Source organism: Punica granatum, chromosome 8 (genome assembly GCF_007655135.1).
Source record: "Punica granatum isolate Tunisia-2019 chromosome 8, ASM765513v2, whole genome shotgun sequence".
NCBI classification, from domain to species: Eukaryota; Viridiplantae; Streptophyta; class Magnoliopsida; order Myrtales; family Lythraceae; genus Punica; species Punica granatum.
Genome location: NC_045134.1, coordinates 13,735,584 through 13,754,101, shown reverse-complemented (window position 1 = coordinate 13,754,101; position 18,518 = coordinate 13,735,584). Strand labels below are relative to the sequence as shown.

Sequence of the window (18,518 nt, the reverse complement as noted above, 5' to 3'; positions counted from 1 at the left end):
GCCCCTCCCCTTGATTTTCGAGATTCCATAATCGGCTTTGTGGGATCAAAAATCAAGGGTGGATGCCCGCCAATGATGGGTGGGACCCTATCGGCGCCACCACCTCTTTAATGTAAGGTTGTCGGCAGCCTCAGTAGTCCCTTGCAATCTCACATTGCATTGATATCGCGAAACAATGTTCAACTCAACTCAACTCAACTCCACTTATTTTTCAACATCACAATCATTACTTAAATATTTTAACCATTCAATTCAATTTTTTATATTAAATTCTCTCAACTATTCATTACTCTTTCACAATTCAACAACACAATCATTACTTAATCATTATTTTCTCTCAATTATTTATTACTTTTTCACACTTTTTCTCATAATTCAACAATACAATCATTACAAACCAATTAAAACCAAAACTCAACTCAACTCAACTTAACTCTCAATCCAAACACACTAATATATATGAAAAATCAAGAGAGAGAGAGGAGCCATGGGGAGCCTCGGCTGTTGCCATCACCAACAGAACGCAGTTGCCAGCGGCCTCAATGATCGCCAACAATTTTGCCCGGGCAGTGTTGGATGCCAAGAAGGCTCCAGTGCTCCAAATCCTCCCCCCTTTCTGATTCAATTTTCTTTTTACTAGAAAATAATTATTTGTTAAAAATGGATTGAAATTTAAGATTTAATTTGCTGCACTTAGTAATGAGTCTAAACAAATTTATGCTAATTCAAATAACTAACTTTTCAATTACTTCATTAAATGCGTTTTGTTCTTGATTTAATCATCATTTGTTATCAACCAAATTAAATTAAAAACTTAATTTCATCAACAATGCAAGGTGATTCAAGCGATTCGATACCTATTTACCTAAATCAAAGTTTTAAGTTCAAGTCTAGTGAACGGAAGAAATTCACGTCGAAATATCTTTACTTTTTAATTGGCCGTTCCGAATTAATCAAAATTTATTGGACACTAAAAAATACACGAAAAAGAAATTTTCATTTCATCACTTCATTGTTACACTTAATTGTATCGAAAGACTGTACAATGCCATGCGCACGCTTTTATCTGATAATCAAACTCTCGACCTACTCCTACCCCTAGCTATAGAATTTCTATATCGTTCTACTATTCCGTTATCAAGTAACTGCCTAAGCCTGCCCAGAACCGGCCGGGTTCCATCATCATCTAGCGCGTGCAATAATCGCGCGCCGTCTTTCGAGGAGCCACCCCGCCTTTCGGTGGCGGCGCGTGTAATTAACTGTTGACCAAAGGCCATGATGTGGAGAGAGAGAGAGAGAGAGAGAGAGAGAGAGAACCAGCAAACAAAACGGTCTCTTGTTTAGATCTGCTGCTTCCGGAAGCAACTTCTCGAGCTTTTCAACTTCCGTACAGCAATGGCGGGAGGACCGAACGAGCTGAAGAAAGCAGTGGCGCTCCTGGCCCTTCTATGCTTGACTGGTCGCGCGCATATCGGAGAAGCCATATGGTTGACGATACCGAGCTCAGGGACCAAGTGCGTGTCGGAGGAGATCCAAAGCAACGTCGTCGTTCTGGCCGATTACTACATCGTCGACGACGATCACGCCCACCTCCGCAGCTCCACCATCTCCAGCCGGGTAAGCGTCCCCGATTTCACCCTTTATCCGACTTGGTTACTTCGCTGCTGGTGCATTCGAGTTGAGAGAATCAGTGATCTGAGGCCATACTTAGGCAGTTCGGTCCGTCTCATGTCGGAACATTCAGGCAGAATTATGCTGAAATTGGACCGGCCAATGTTTCTTGATAAAATGAAGCTTGTTGTCTGTAGGATTAGATGTTCCATTTCTGGGAAAGAGATTTAGCAAGGATCGTTTTTTTGCTGGACTTTGCAGTAGAATAGCGGCGTCGCGGAGCCTTAGTTGCACTAGTGTTTTGTGGTTGAGGGTGTGCCGAGAAATCTTGGGATGCCAGAGCCGTGGTTATTGATTACGCTTGTAAAAATGTGGTGTGATTTAGTTGTCTACAACTCAATACTCTCCCTCGCACATGGGCTGGATTAGTTTCAAGGCTCAACTTGTGAAATTAATTGAATTGGGGTAAACGTGTGCACTAGCGAGATTTAGGACAGGTCAGTTTCTTACTCGATTATTGTCAGGCAGAATAGTGGCAGGGGGAGTGTATTCCGTGGAATATCTAAACAGATATTAAGGTTTCTCATAAATATCTTAACGATGGCCAGATTATGTTGTTCGGAACCTTAAATGCACTAGTGTTTTGAGTTCAAGAATGTACATTTGGTATCAAGGTTGTTGAAGAGAGAATTCAGAGAGACAGAGTAGCGATCGCTTCGAATATCTAGTACTATGCTTTTGACGGATATGCTTCCATGATCAAAGAAGTCAATAGTTATGCTGTGAACCTCCCTCAGGGTTATGAGGTTGCATATTTCTTTCACGGATCTTGTTAGTTTAGCTGTGATCCACTGAATGGGGATGGATTAGGTCTCGAGAATGAGGACGTGATGATCTTCAGTATAGTTTTCTGGAGAGAGAGTTGTGAATATACTGGGAAGAATGTAAAAGCTAGTCTTTCAGAAAACTTATGAGGAGATCTGTCCTGCTTTCCAAAACATACCTGGAAATGAGAATTTGCTATCTCCAAAATGTTGTCCCTGTAAAAATTCCTGTTCTTCATCATATGATACCTGTATGTCCAACTTTCATTGTCGTGAATAAGCAAACAAGCCTCCCAAACAATTACACTCGTGAATTTTTTCTGGCTGGAACAAGTATTGTTCTTAAGATTATAAATTATGCATTTCATGCTTTTCAGGTTACATCCCCATATGGCGACAATCTTCACCACAATGAGAATGTTACGCATGATCAATTTGCATTCACTACCACTGTGTCTGGGAACTACGTGGCTTGTTTCTGGATCAATGGACAACACCAAGAAGGTGCAGGATTAACGATTGGTCTCGACTGGAAAATTGGAATTGCTGCTAAGTATTGGGATTCTGTGGCAAAGAGAGAAAAGATCGAGGCAAATCCTTCCCCTTTCCATCTCTTCTTATAGGTCTTTAGCTTTCCACTTTCAAGTATCTATCTGCTTCAGACCTCTTTCTGAGCAAATATTCTGTCTGCTGTCCAGGGTGTCGAACTTGAGCTGAGGAAACTCGAAGGTGCAGTTGAAGCCATACACAACAATCTGATCTACCTCAAGAACAGGTTTACTGTTAGTTCTTTCTACCTTCGTTCTTTCATTCAAGTACATGATCATGCATCTGATAAGTATTAACAGTATGGTCGAATTCTGATTATAGCTCTTGAGGTTAGGAAGTGATGTGAACTGCCTACCAGAGTCATTGATTTTTGTACTCTGTTCTGATCATTGTTATGCAGAATTAAAAAACATGCGATGCAAATGAAATCAAATTCATGATAAAGAAGAGAAGTTTTGCTAAATTTTTTATCTGTAATTGTTCGAGCAAATGAAGTTCTACTTATTTAACATAGCCCTTTTTGTGGTACTACGACAACAGGGAAGCGGATATGAGAGAAATCAGTGAGATAACTAATGCAAGGGTGGCGTGGTTCAGTATAATGTCACTCGGTGTGTCCATTATCGTATCGGTTTTCCAGCTCTGGTACTTGAGGCGCTACTTCCAAAAGAAGAAGCTCATTTAGATGAGAGACTTTTCAGTGTTTCATACAGGTTGAGATTTATCTACACGGTAAGGAAAATGATGGGAATATCTACACTTGCTGAGGCGTTATTTCCCTCCATTTTTTCAGGGGACGCCATAGAATAGTTCTTGTACCATATCAAAAGTTGTTCTTGTACCATATCGGTTGTTTGAGATCGTAGGCACTTGCTCTGTACTGATAAATTATATGGTCATGCTCAATTATTTGCTATTAGTGGTGAAAATCCAGAAAGGTGAGAAAATGTTTATGGCTACAGCGGAACTTTATTTATTTTGGTGGATGGAAGATATTGAGAAAACATTAGATGGTTGTTACTCATCTAGTCTAGAGTAAAATTTCCAGTCAAATCCGATCCGATATATAGTTATGTCGAGTCCATATTTAATGTCCATTTTCAATTTTTCTTGCCATTTGAGATTAGTGTTTGTTCGTACTTCGTCATATTTCATCATTTGCATAAAAAACTTAACCCCTTAGCGTAGCTCAGCTCAGCTCTTCATTCTCCGACTCTTCAAATGCCTTAACATTAATTAATCATGCATATTTAATATCTAATAATATTATTTAATATTCTAATAGAAGTTTTAGTTTTACAAGCATATAATTGCTTTCCCAAAAAAAAAAATGTAAAAGAGTTTTTAGGTATTTTAAAATCGTGTGCAATCCTCACATTGATAATAAATTAGGTGCACGCCGGAAAAAAATTCAAGATTTTGTGGTTGTGCAGGTGCTTAAGGAATTAATTAAATTGAAATTCATATGGCACTTATTGTGATCTTTTATTTTTAAGAAATCTTTAATCTTATTTGCAATTTATAATAGAACGATAAGTGATATGATTTTTGTCGAAATTAAAATAAACAACAATTATAGAATTTAGAGAGATAAGGCACCGCTGCCAAAATTACAATAAAAGAAAAATTCATAGGATTTTATCTTAACTGAAAAAGATGAAATTTAATTTAAAAAAAGGACAAAATGCATGGCACGACATAACCTTTAAGGGTAATGTCAGCTGTGGCATAAACTTTCAAAATTGCGTGATATGATACCAACTATGAGATTCGTGATCACATGGCACAATGTTATCTTTTTACTCAAAAAACTAAGGGGATACATACACGCACACGTGAAATGTTTGTGGGCCTCAATTATTGCCTAATATATTTATGCCCATTAACCCACGGATCGAAGCTCCTCCTGATCGGAATTCGGCCCCTTCCTGGCTTTGTAGCAAGGGCTTTTGTAACTGTGACTGTAAATTCGGGTAGGGAGGTGGTTTGGGCCATGCAGGTTAGCAGACATAAAATATATTTAGCAATAATTGGGACACATATGCAGCCTGTTAGTTTTTCACAAAAAGATAATGTCGTGTCACATTTGATATGAACCTTATAGTTGGTGCCATGTCGTTCAATTTTGAAAGTTTGTATCAAAATTGGTACAATCATTAAAGATTGTGCCATGCCATGTATCTTCCCCAGAAAAACAAAAAGGATGAAACTAAAATATTGCACCAAAAGTAAAGGCCCAAACATGTAATTTACCAAAAATATTTTGAAATTTTTAAGTAAACCTTCATAAAAAAACTAAAGAAAAGGAATAAATAGCTATAAATTCAAGAGAGTTTAAGGCTTGTAGGGTATTCATATGAACAGTTGACATTATTCGGGCAAAACCCGGACCCTCCTCGTTATATATATATAAATAAAGAAGAGGAATTTATAGCTCTATATTCAAGAGACTTTGTGGAATTATAGGTCTCTTATACTTCAATTTAGCGTGAGCACTAATGCGACACATTATTATATTTCTTGTTATACTAATATTAAATGGATCTCATTTATATTATGTACATCTTTCCTCATAAAACAAAAAACTATTTTCAGTTCTCCAAAAAATCATAATAAATAGTAATAATAAGTAAACTGGAATTAAATAGTGGCAGAAGAAAAAAAAGATTAAAATAGACCAAACTTTGAAATTGTTTATAAAATTGAGTGTTATTAGAATATAGCTCTCACATGTAAGATTTGCATTTATAGATGTACAAGATTTAACCTTTTAGGATATACAATAGTTGTGGGTTTCATTAATTAGAAATGAAATGTTTTTTTTATATGTACATTGAGTGGGTAAATTATTCAGAAAAATATGATGGTTTTTACACATTATTGTTAAATTTCTAAATTATATACTTTGCTTACAGGAATTAGAAAATTCTAATGGTAAATGACCAGATTTTCAGGTTCATCCAATGAAAACGCCGATACAAATTAACGTTGCCCCAGCAAAGATAGTGGCAATGCTAATTAGGTACGCTGACACTAATTATGTTGGCTCAAGATAAGGCCTATGCTAATTACGGTCGGCCGAACAAAGACAAAGCCATCACGAATTAGAATGGGCACAAAACAAACAGTGTGGACACTAATTGCCATCACCCCGAAAAAAGAATAGGCTGACGCCAAATTGCATCGGCCTAGAAAAGAAAGGGCCAAACGCAAATAGTATGTCCACGGTATTTGCATCGACTTAAACTCACCAAGACCTTACGCATAATTTTGCCAGCTCTTGTGGGCTGCCACCACCACGCAACAAAGCGTCGGGACGACCAGGCCTAAGCCAACGATAAGATGGATTGGGAATAATGACCTAATGCCGCCGACCCATTTTAGCGGTGATGTTTATAGCCACCGATTTTAGCCTCAGCATTCTTATGAGCGTCACATAATTTCTCCCGATGGGAACACTTCCGATGGAAAAGAAAAGGTCAAGAGAGGTGTCGTGAACGTTTTCCCCACGCTTATAAGCCCCGTCTACTTTTCTTGTGGTGACATTCAATTGTCCAAAATTAGGGAGATGAAGTAAGAAGAAGGAAAACAAGGACTTAGGACAAAGGATGTCAAGTGTATCAGGTCACATATGTAGCTCCTGCGTAAGTGATCTAAGATTCTAAATAGAGAGCAATCTCTTACATGACTTCGTAAAAATTCGAATTCTTTTACCAAGAGATCGCGTTGTTCGACCAACACAGTGGCACTGTTATGTTTCCTCGTGAATTACAATCATTAGAACTTGCATCTTCTTCTCTTAATATATTGATGTACGAACTAATAAACCAATTGTTGGCTGCGGTTCATCGTATTGTCGCCATAACATTCTCATCCACACAATATATACATACATACAGTGAGATTGGTCGATTTGGATAGCTACAGACCTACATGTCAGCATAGTGCATGCTGAATGGGAAGCAACCAAAAACATTATCCTCATCGGGGAAAAAAAATGAAATAGCAAATACGGTTAATAATCCATAGAAATCAAGATGGTTTCACGTTTTCTTCAGGTTCTAATATGTATCTTAAAAAATTCGAAAAAACTACAACATATGTTAAGTTTTATTGCTGTGTCTATAACGGTATCTAACTTCTGTCAATTCCTCCGCTAGAATCTCTTGCTCTATCCACTTCATACTACGATTAGAAACTTGGTGATCCCTTGAAAGAACTGAAGCAGAGCAGATCATACACTTACGTAACGTGATGGGCCTGTCCTAAGAAGATAGTGATGCGATACGTGCCTACGACAACTTTGCACTCATCGAGGATGGATCGTCAGCAACAGCAAGATTATCTTTCTGCTCCGAAGCAAGAACTTAAAAGAAGGAAAAAGGGGGCGGGGAATAGAGGACAAACAAGAATTCAAGAAAGATGCAATTAAGAAGAAACCAATTAAAAATCTACGAAATTGACAAAATTTGTACAGTGTAGTGGCACATACTTTTACATGGAATCAAGCGGTTCCAAAATTCAATTCTAGCTTATTAGTAGGCTCATGACTGATCTCTAATAACAAAAAAGAATATGAAAAACTAACCACATGACCTGTACATAAACTTTATCAGAAGTTTAGAAAAGTCGAGGAGGGATAGATAGCTCCTCCAAAAGCTTCAGCGTCCGATGTTTCGTACTTGACCGGTCGAAGGTCTCTAATTTTCTAACATGCACTTCTTTTCTATAAGCTAGAAAACACCAAACACCCATAACGAAACGTCAGGGCATATGGGAAAGAGAATATCCGAAAAAGATGAGGATGACCACTCGTACTTCCACTTATGATATTGCCCCGTATATATTTTACAAAAGTAGATTCAGAGGGCACTCCAATTTGTCACTCTTAATGTGCATCACAATATGGATCCACTCGGCATCCTCGATCTTATCATGTCTGTCCGACTAAGAGGCTCGAAAAAAGGAGCGTTAAGAATATTGTTAGCTTGCTTTAGTTTTTGCTCGAAATGGACATCGTCAGGTATGTACTATCCCATGTTAGTGTTACTTCGTTTGTTGCCTAAAAACATCGTGCCCACTCCGAAACACGATCAGTTCAGTCATAGATGCTTTATCAAAAAATATTTTGGATCATTTGTAAGGTAAAAATTAACAACTTGTGTTTCTCCTAAAGCCTTTAAGGGAAAAAGAAAATTACCTTCAGGACTATATAGTTCAACCATGAAGAGAAACTATATGTTTATTCTCCAATTCCATTAGTTTAATGTTACATATAATAATTATATAGAACGGATCATCTCAAGACATCCTTAAGTATTCAATTTCCGATTTGCAGGCAAAATTTAATTATGGTATGTTTGGTTTTAGAGTTAAATAGAGTTGAGTTTTGATTTTAATTGAGTTGTAATAATCATGTTGTTGAATTATGAGAAAAAGTATGAAAATGTAATGAATAGTTGAGAAAATTTAGTATTAAAAATTGAATTGAATGGTTAAAAAAATTGAAGAAAAAGTAATAATTGTATTGTTGACTTTTATTATGTAATGAGTAGAGTTAAAGTTAAAGTTAAAATTTCAAAAAACCGATCCTAAAATCAAACGGGTTGTAAATGTTGTGTTCTTCCAAATTAATGCTCGTATTATGCAATATCTTTCTTTCTTTTGGCCACATCTTGCGCATGATGGAAAGATATTACGCCTGAAGTTTCACTTTCCAAATCTTTTCTCTGCCGAAATGCCTAAGTAAGAACATATCACGATATTGAAAGTAATAAAAAGGGAGAAAAGACGAGAGGAGGAAAAGGGGGAAAAAAAGACTGATTTGTTAAGGAGAAGAGAGGTAAAAAAGAGCAAAAAGGCTGTGATTAATTTAACCATTAAAAAGTATTTTATATATTCATATGTCACGTGATACAAAAAAACCGATAAAGAAAATGTCACATAATTTGCGATTACTACTACTCGTGTGATTAGACATGTCCATTATGTATTCCTATATCGGTATGTTATGCGCCGCAAGTAATGATACAACGGACGTAATGGATACCTTTTCCGTCTTGGGCTTCAGGCCGATAATTTGCATATTAGATGTCTGTATTCTGCAGTTTTATTTGCATATTCGTCATTTTCTTATAACTGAGCCGTAAAAAGAATAGCGCCTGAGCTTAATTTCCGATTATAAAAAGTTGACATGTTTTACATTGGCCTTGATGGTATTTCAACGCGATTATTTTCTATTCGTGTCGGCAAGGGTCATTTGATTCTCTTACCGATACAAGAAGTGAAGTTAGATTCTCTGAGTTGTGAAGATAATGTACCGATGATGAAAGATACATTAATCAGCCAAAGACTTTAGAAAAAAGTGTGAAAATTCTCCAAAGTACTGAGCTTAGCGTGTTTTTTAAGTTTAATCAATTTGATTTTGATCCATGTCGTAGAGTATATTCCAATACAAATTCTTTGTCGATCGAAACATGTCATGAATATATTCAAAGTTTACCCCAGATATTTTAGCATGCTAAGATATGCTCCATATTGATATACAAAGGGTGACATGTGCCTTGCCGTCCGTGTTATAGATAGTGTCATTACAGATAGTGTCATACACTTCATGTATTTTTTTAGTATAAAATTCACCCAAATAGTTTATCTATCGATATTTTTGGCCATGCATCTTCTCATTGACGATCGTTCTCGTTTGAAAACGAGCCAAATCCTCTTCAATATTAAACCGAATTAAAACGCACTGTTAATGCGACCTTAATTTTTCACATGATCATGGCGGGCCATTGGTCGGTCCTCTTTCTGCTAACTGTATCAGTGCTTTCCAAGGTGCATTTGGATACGCACATATAATTCAGTGGACACACATTCCAAGGTACTCGTTTGCTTCATATGGCTTGATACGTGCAAGGGACTTTGTGTTTTGGTAACACCATGACATCTTGACTTATTGGTTAAAAAAATATTTTTTTTAAAAAAAAAACCTGCTTGAGTGTCGGCATGGCCCTAAGCAAGCATCGGCATGGACCTAAGCACGGGGTGCTTTTAATGACTTTCAAGCTCCTACCCTACAAATATAGTTTACCCACATGATACGGACACTAACTCTCTGTTTGGTTCATTTTGCAAGGGGAAGGAAAGGGAGGTGAGCTGAATACACAGATTCAGTTTTCATTGTTTACTTAGAGATTAGTAAATGAGGGGAAAAAAAAAAGGAAGGAAAATTTACTTGAATCAATTGATTAATATATTACCATTTTATAATTTAGTCGTGTATATTAAATAGGTACGAAATAATATTTTTCAAGTTTATTTTTAATTGTCCCCTTTCCCTCCGACTGCTCCCAATTTAGAGGAATTAAGAATTGAAGAGTCCAAAAAAATAAAAGGAAATGAATCTATCCATTTCCCTTTTCCTCTTTAGATTTTACAGTGCCAAACGAGGGGTTTGGAATCCCTCCTCCCCTTTTAAAATTTTTCAATGCCAAACAAAAAGGTTTGGAAACCCGCCCGCTCTCCCCTCCCCCTCTAATCTAAACATAGCATAGAAGTCTAAAACTAAGGCACTCTATGCAAAGGATAAAAACTATACTTGCGGATACTATGTGATTTCAGAAGAATTTTAATTTTGTGAGATTAAGCATATGTTTTATTATTCAAAATAAGTGATGAGATTAAATTTTCAGCACTTATTAGATTCAACATGTTTGGTAAACACAAAAAATTACTTACCTAAATAAGTTAAGGTAAAAAAGCACTTGATAATTAAATAAATGGGAACCTAATTTTTTATTGAATCCCTCAGTTGGAGCCTTTTTTTTTTTTTATCATTTTGCAGCGATGTCTCCAAGCTCGCAGCTGCAGGAGTGGAGAAAGAGAGGTGGAGAACAGCTGAGAGGAATCGAACAATGGTGCCTCCGACGCTGGCAACTGTCGCCCCAATCGATGTTGCTGGCAACCTCGCCAAGGGCGGTGATGGCCAGGATGGGAGCCATCATTGCGAAGCCGGCAACTATTCCCCTAATCGAGGTCAGCGGCAACCTCGCCTTGGGCTATGGTTGCCGGAATTTGAGCCACCATCGCCTCCTCCCTCTCCAATTGAGGCCATTCGGTCCTCTTTTTTTTTTGCAAGTTTTATTTTTTTATAGTCTGAAATTGTAAAAAGATTGCAATAAAATTTAAGGGTTTTAATGCCATCTATTCCATGGTTTAAAGATTATTCAAAAGGGTCCATAATTTGCATATTATTTTAGGTCTATCTAGGAGTAAAAAATTTCGCCAATTTTTAATGGTGTCGCTGACTTGCCAATTTTCCACGTAGATGCCATTAAACTTAAAACAAGCCACATCAGCAACACCGTTAAAAATTGACGGAAAACTTGACACCATGATAGATATGAAACAATATGCAAATCATGGGTCATTTTGGGTAATTTTTAAACCATGTGATAGATTCGAGAAAATTGGCAAACCATGGGATATATGGCATTAAAATCCCTAAAATGTATGTCAAAAGTAAAAGAAGTTAAAGTATTGGACGATCATGTAAATATAATTACAACCCCTACAATTTTTACCCTATTAAGCCCTTTTCATTTAACCAATTAAACACTTATTCTATTAAAATCTTAGATTTTCAACATTTAAAATTAAACCTATACAAATACATGCTAAGTTTTCTAAGCAGGCTTTACTTGTCAAAGTATACGGTGGACCGATACTGAGAATATTCAAGGGCTATGTTACTTTAAAAAAAAAAAATTCGAGTGAATTTTGATATCCCAATGCTCAATTGGTCCATGACTAATTTACTCGAGTTGAGTTGGCCCACAAAGGGGTAAAACTCTCTCAGCGTTGATTTTCTTCATTCAAATGACTCGAACTTGAAATTTTGTTTTAGGGGAATAAATGCTGAACCGTTTAAATCAATCCATGTTGGTTGGCTATATTGTTTTTTTCCCCATCAGCATGGGCTATGTCACTTTAATACGGAGTAATATGGATATAATTTCTCGAAGATCATATAAAGGCTTACCGATTACATCCGGAATAGAGCAATTGTACTTTCTAAAGGAAGTTCATATTGATTTCTTTCTAATGCCGAGGGATATTCCGGACTTTGCCAAACTAATCTTGGTCGGTGAACTCCTAAAGTGCGCAGACGAGTAAATTGGACCAAATGGTCTGATGGTGACCTCAATAGATCTCGAACTTGAAATGGAGTAATCACTGCTCTCCGATTTAGCATTAGGCCAAATCCCTTAAGGTTATATTGATGTTGCTGTTGCTATGTAGTGATAATAATCTTCAAAAACTTTGGAGTGTTCAGGATATATATTAAATGAATAATTTCTCTTTTCATTTTATCTCACATTGCCAATGAAAATCCCCGTTCATATTAAATCTTGTAAGTTGTTCTGTTGATACTTTGAACGATCAAGTGGTGTTTGATAAAATTTAATTATATAAGTGTTTTAAAGTTAATTAAGTTAATCAAGTGTTTGTAAAAGTTTTTAAAATTTTAAAAATAATTTTTTTATTATTTTTAAAAGTTTTTAAAAATAATTTTAATTTTTTAAAATAATTTAACATTTAAAATTTAAAATAATAAAAATTATTTTAAAATTAAAATTATTTTTAAAAGTTTTAAAAATTTAAAATTTTTAATTATTTTTAAAAAATTTTAATTTTTAAAGTTTTAAAAATAATTTTTTTTTTTTTCTAAATTTTTACTTTTTTTTGTTTCTATTATTTTTTGTATTTTTATTGGATTTTTCCAGATTTTATGTCTTCTTAAATGACGTGGCATACTATGATTGGTTCTACATAACAAAAGTGACATATAGAACGCGCCACATCAGTAAAATATTAACCGCGTCATGGGCAATTGATGGAATGCACTACATTGAAACGGTTTTGAAACTTTTTGTACCAACAAGTTACTAAAAAAATATTTTGGATCAAACTAAAATATTCATGAAATTTTTGAATCACCGGTGCAATTAATCCAATGAATCAATGAAGATGGCACGGCATTCAATTATTTTTTATGACCTCTTTATTTTCAAATATTTGCATAATTAATTGGCTCTCCAATTGTACCAAACAAACAAAAAGATCAATCATAGGAGACCATCAATTTCTCTTTTGCCTATAATAATATCACAAGCCACCTCTCTATGAGTGCTTAAGAAAATGACATTGCACTGGTTCCCAGCCGTACATATCTAATATCATTATTATTCACAATAGTTTGTCTTATTATTTATTTTAACAACTATAAATTATATACTGACACGAAACAAATAATATCAACCAGAAAAAAAGAATATTTATATAACAGGAGCTCGTTTCTTTTTCCTTTTCTTGTCCACCTTTATATCCTGATATATATCTTTTTCATTACTTTTTAGCTTCAACTGGTGTCTCTCTTCCTCCGGGAATAACATAACAAAATAGAGGTCAAAAATTCAATTTATTATTATTTTTTTAAAATAGGGCTCGTACATCTATTATAATGAAATAAAAATTTAATAGCTAATTAGCACAGAAATGCCGGTAATTTCACGACGAAATTGAACTTGAAAACTCTTGATTATTAGATATAATTATACGTCATTGGTTACATTCTCTTTCTTATTTTATTTATCAATTTTATTTTGTTTAACTTTTTTTTCTTTTGGTTATGAGATTCATAGACTAATTATAGAAAATATGAGACAATTATACCGTATAACATGTTTTTTCGACCTTTTTTCAAAGGGTAGTAGAAATCCATTTGATTTCACCACACAAGACGAAAATTCAAACATCGTTGATAGCACACTTTCAACAAAAATTGGATGGAAAACTACCATAAATACTCCGACCGGGATCTCTCAAATCTGGGTTTTCCCGGGAGGCGGCACCCCCATACCCTCAATTTGAAAGATCCCAATCGGGTAAAATGCTCTCATATCGAGAGATGGATGGCTGATGGGGGCACCCAGCTCTTCTCCGAGCACCATTTTTAAAATTTTAATTTTATCTAATTATTTTGGTCCCACCAAAATTATACGTGCGTAGGGTCGGCATGTCACATAAGCTTTCGCTCCCATCTTTGACCGAATGTTGATGATATGCTATGTGTTAAAAATTTTCACGTTATGTGACGAAATAATATTGATATGTGCTATTTTGTGAAAAAAGTCAAGAAACCATGTTGATATAATAACTTTCCCTAACAAAATAGAGGTAAAAAATTCTATTTACTATTTTATTAAAGGAAGGGCACATGAAATGCCAACAATAAGATCTTTTATTTTGGCGGAAAATAAATATTTTATTAATTAGCACATATAATATACATGAGATCTCCGATGAACCCATCAGCTAAATGTAACCACAACGATGCTGAAGACTATCTCGGCTACGACACTGCTAGAGTCTATCCCAACCATGACACTGCCAGTGTTGATCCCGATCATAGAACTATTGGGTGACAACATACCCCTTATTATGAAACCAACAAGAAAAAGAAACCGAACACCATACAGAAACCGATCACAACCACCAGATACCCGGCATATCAAACTCGATAAAGGATCCTCCAAGACAAACCGAACACATACACAACCTAAACAATTAGAAGCTCCTCTAAATGGACACCAAGGGGAAAACTAAAACAAGCACGACTGCAGCATCAGACTACGTCGGTAAATCATCGATGGTTAAAGTCCGAGAGGACAAAGTCTTTAACCTGGGGTGAGGAAGAGGAAGAGATGACCATCAAGGGCTCCATAAGAGTTGCGCCTCCAGTCAGCCTGGTACGTCAAGGCGTGAACCGAATCGATACTCAGTTGCGGGGGAATCGGATGGCGAAAGATCTGGGTAGGCTGCATTGGTGTGCGATGGTGGCTCGACGGTAGATCGATGGGAGGATTGGGGTGGGGTCAGCGGATTGTAGAGAGTGGAGAGTAGGGGAGTGGAGATAGATCGGAAGCAAGGGACTGGAGATCGTTAGGGGTTTTTTGGGGGGTAAGAGAGGCGAGAGAGAGAGAGAGCGTTCTCTGATGAGATCAGTTGAGACGAATTGAGCTAAAAGGAAGAAGATTCGAAATTCCAATAATAAGATCGAACTCGAAGTCTTTTGCTTCTAGATTGGGGATGGTCTCATTGCATTTTTCAGTAATAAGATATGCCTACTATAAAAAAAAAATAGAAAATCTAATCAATGGAGTACAAATAATTCCACTATTAGAGTGAAACCTGGAACTTTTAAGTTGTTAGACGAGGACGTGTGCTACGATAGCCACACACCCTTTCTTCGATGTCATTCCTTCAAACTTGATTTTACCGACATATTATCGAGGGATTACTGGCGGAATTTTACCGAGGGAAATCCCTCGCTAATCCCGTCTTTTTTAGCAGTGTTAATTAACTCCATAAGATAATTTTATATCCTTTTTCCGTATATATTTTGGTATTCAAAAACATAATTGATTCGGATTAATTCAGTTTGAGTCGAGTGACCCACTAAAGGGTAAAATTCTTCAAATAAAAATTTTTATCTATTCACAATACTCAAATTTTATTTAAAGGGGATAAATATCGAATCATTTGAATCAATATTTAATGGTTCTAATTTTATATTTTGAAGGAAAGGTTATAAAATATAGATATAGGTGGACGTGGGACAGGATCATGTCAGCTGCAAAGTAAAGATAGCCGACACTATTGATTAAATCTGCTTTTCGTTCATTATATATTCTTAGTGTAAACTGAGTAGACTGCTCCACTTCGAATTCTCTGTGTTGTTGTCCATCAAACACCAAACCAGATATTATTGCTTTGAAGACTTTGATATTATATATAAATTATATATATATATATATATTCAAATTAAATGAATCTAATGAACCTTTAAGAAAATGAACGCGCTCTAGTAAATTAACTGAGAGATTGAAGGATTCAACTCTCGTTGTGGAATGTACGTGTGTAATCGAGTTGAGCCGAACCCGAACTCAAGGAGCTCGAAGCTTGGGTCGAGAGTGAAAAGCCCCAACTTAAGCTTGGCCTGAGTTCAATTGAGCCTGGAGAGACGAGCTCGAGCTCGGCTCGTAAGCATTTCGAGCAGCTCGAGCTCAGTTCGTCAAGGCTCGTCAATTTTTATCGAGCTCGATAAGCTCGAGCTCGGCTCGCTGCTGTCACGGTTCACGGGGACAAGCTTCACAGCTCCGAGCTTCACTAGGAAGAGCTTCTCAGCACGGGGACGAGCTTCGCGGCACGGGGAGGAGCTTCACAAGATGAGCTACGGCGATCATGGTGACGAGCTTCATAAGAAGAGCTAGCATCGTCACTCGTCATGTGGCGGCGACACAACTCTCCTCTCTAGAATAGAACAGAGAATTTTTTTTTTATAATTACAAAGTATCTAATAATAATATTATTGTGGACTAGGGTTTATCATATGGGCTAAGCCTGGTAATATTATATGAGAAATGGACTTAGGTTCGATAAGGCTCGCAAGCCACTCGAGCTGAGCACATCCAGGCTTGAGCTCAACTCGAGAGAGTGTTTGACTCGGCTCTAGCTCATTAAGACAGAGCCAAATTAGAATTTTCACCGAGCCAAGCTCAAACAATTTTCTAATTACATCGTCTCGCTTATACCTCTAGTGAGATTACCGCGTCATTCTGTTAAATACTTCGAATTTTTTTACCCAAATATCTCCCTTATAAAAAAAAATGCCTTTCATACTCCTATCCCATAAAATTATTTCTCAACTTCGATGGATCAAATTTGCTGACGGACTTGATCCGCCTAATTTTGAACGAGTTACACACAAAAAAAAAAAATCCCAATATCTGTACAGGGTAATACTACAACGAGGAGAAACTTCTAATACCTGACAAAGTTACTGTCCTCACTTCCCACGCCCGATTACATAACGATGAAGCGCTTCAAACATTTTTGGCTTTTGGTGTGAATCTGAAATTTGGAAATTTAATTAGGTCCCGATTAATTCAGTTGAGTCGGGTCGATCCATTAAGAGTTAAACTTCTCCCAACATTGATTTTTTACATTCATAAGAACTCGGACCTGATATTTTATTTAAGCAGAATAAGTATTGAATGACTTGAATCAGCCCACATTGGTGAAGGGCTTCACCTTTGGTTCATACTGCTAGATGGACAACGTGATGGAAGCATGAAAGAGTACGTGCATTGCACGTCAAAGATCTCTAAGAATCTTATTAACAACTGGTGTTCTTTGCGCGCCTTTTTTCATATATTTTAATTAATATTTTTGGTAAATATACTTTAGACATACATATAATAAAATAATGGCTTGTAGTATTTGTAATTTATATTTGATAAATTACATTTACGAATAGAATAGTAATGATGAAGAGCATCAGGCATGTAATATGTAAATATATTTACAGTCTTCTATTTTTAAAGAAAATATTTATAAAATATTTTTATATAACTAAAAAGTATTGGGCCTTTGGCCTACCAAGCATATCCACGGTCTATTGTCTCCCTCCACTGTTCAACGTCCCACTTGAAATCTCACGCTCTCAAAGCTGTGCTACCTATATTAAATGAAAAATAATAACAAATATTTAAATTAATATTTAATGACAATTTTTATATTTACTAAAATTATAGATACTTCTCAGCTCAAAATGCTAGGAATTCAAGTACGTCATCGCTGGTGACAGCGTCATCATTGCCTGCCTCTTCATGATCGCCTCCATCGTCTCTTGCCGCTCAAAATCTCGTGCACTCGCAGTTTTGCTACCTGAAATAAATGGAAAATAATAACATATAATTAAATTAAACACTTAAATACAATTTTATTTTGACTAAAAATTATACTTCTCAGCTCAAAATCGTCGGAAGCTCGCTAAGTCCTCGCCGACGTCCTTCGATGGCGAGGTTAATAGAGGAACTTATTATGGCAAACTATTTTGATCAAACAAAGAGTTAATACCTCTAGAGATTCTACTAAAGGATTCCCAAGTGGAAGAGTCTGGGGAAGCTTGAGGCTCTAGCACTGATGGTCACATGTTGAACCGCCTCCGTCGAGTCCATGAGCTCCTTCGCCTCATCATTTCCATCACTGCAACCACCTTCGATAGCCAAGCAATTACCATCGTCGTTCTCCTCAATTGTACCACTTGTTTGTATGCAAAAACCTCGTGCATATTGCCTTTGGCCGCAATTGTCGTCACTCCTCTAGCCTCCACAACTTCGGCCGATCAGGGTGGCAATATACCTAAGAAGAAGAAAACATAGACTCACTCTCCCCACGGATTGCCTTCGGGAATATACATTGGAAGAAGAAAACAAAGGCACATTATATTCTTGCAAAAATCATATACGTAAGGAGAGAGTGGTTTGCTCACCGATGGGATTGACATTGCCCATAATTCAACTCCGGTCCCCATAATTTTGATCCCTTCTTGTCCTTTGAAAACAAATGGAAATGACACAAATGAGAAGGAATATATAGACTAACTATTTCTATTACACATTGTAGACA

The 18,518-nt window shown here is 36.4% G+C and overlaps 1 protein-coding gene across 2 annotated transcripts; it reads left to right on the top strand.

Moving 5' to 3' along the window:
- The first annotated feature begins 1,150 nt into the window (after window positions 1-1,150).
- LOC116215848 (transmembrane emp24 domain-containing protein p24delta5-like) lies at window positions 1,151-4,008 on the top strand. 2 transcript variants are annotated; one of them, XM_031551634.1, is made up of 4 exons: window positions 1,151-1,617; window positions 2,813-3,025; window positions 3,134-3,217; window positions 3,525-4,008. In XM_031551634.1, the coding sequence occupies exons 1-4, from the start codon at window positions 1,396-1,398 to the stop codon at window positions 3,549-3,551; spliced, it is 546 nt and encodes a 181-aa protein (XP_031407494.1). In that variant the 5' UTR covers window positions 1,151-1,395; the 3' UTR covers window positions 3,552-4,008. The 2 variants fall into 2 exon arrangements, with proteins under 2 accessions (XP_031407494.1, XP_031407493.1); XM_031551633.1 differs by having other exon boundaries at window positions 1,155-1,617; window positions 3,134-3,210.
- Window positions 4,009-18,518: the final 14,510 nt, after the last annotated feature.

Excerpts from the sequence above, each read along its gene's own strand:
- LOC116215848 (XM_031551633.1), top strand. The coding sequence starts at position 1,396 with ATGGCGGGAGGACCGAACGAGCTGAAGAAAGCAGTGGCGCTCCTGGCC. Across the intron at positions 1,618-2,812 it reads GCTCCACCATCTCCAGCCGG|GTTACATCCCCATATGGCGA; the intron begins GTAAGCGTCCCC and ends CATGCTTTTCAG. Across the intron at positions 3,211-3,524 it reads CTGATCTACCTCAAGAACAG|GGAAGCGGATATGAGAGAAA; the intron begins GTTTACTGTTAG and ends CTACGACAACAG.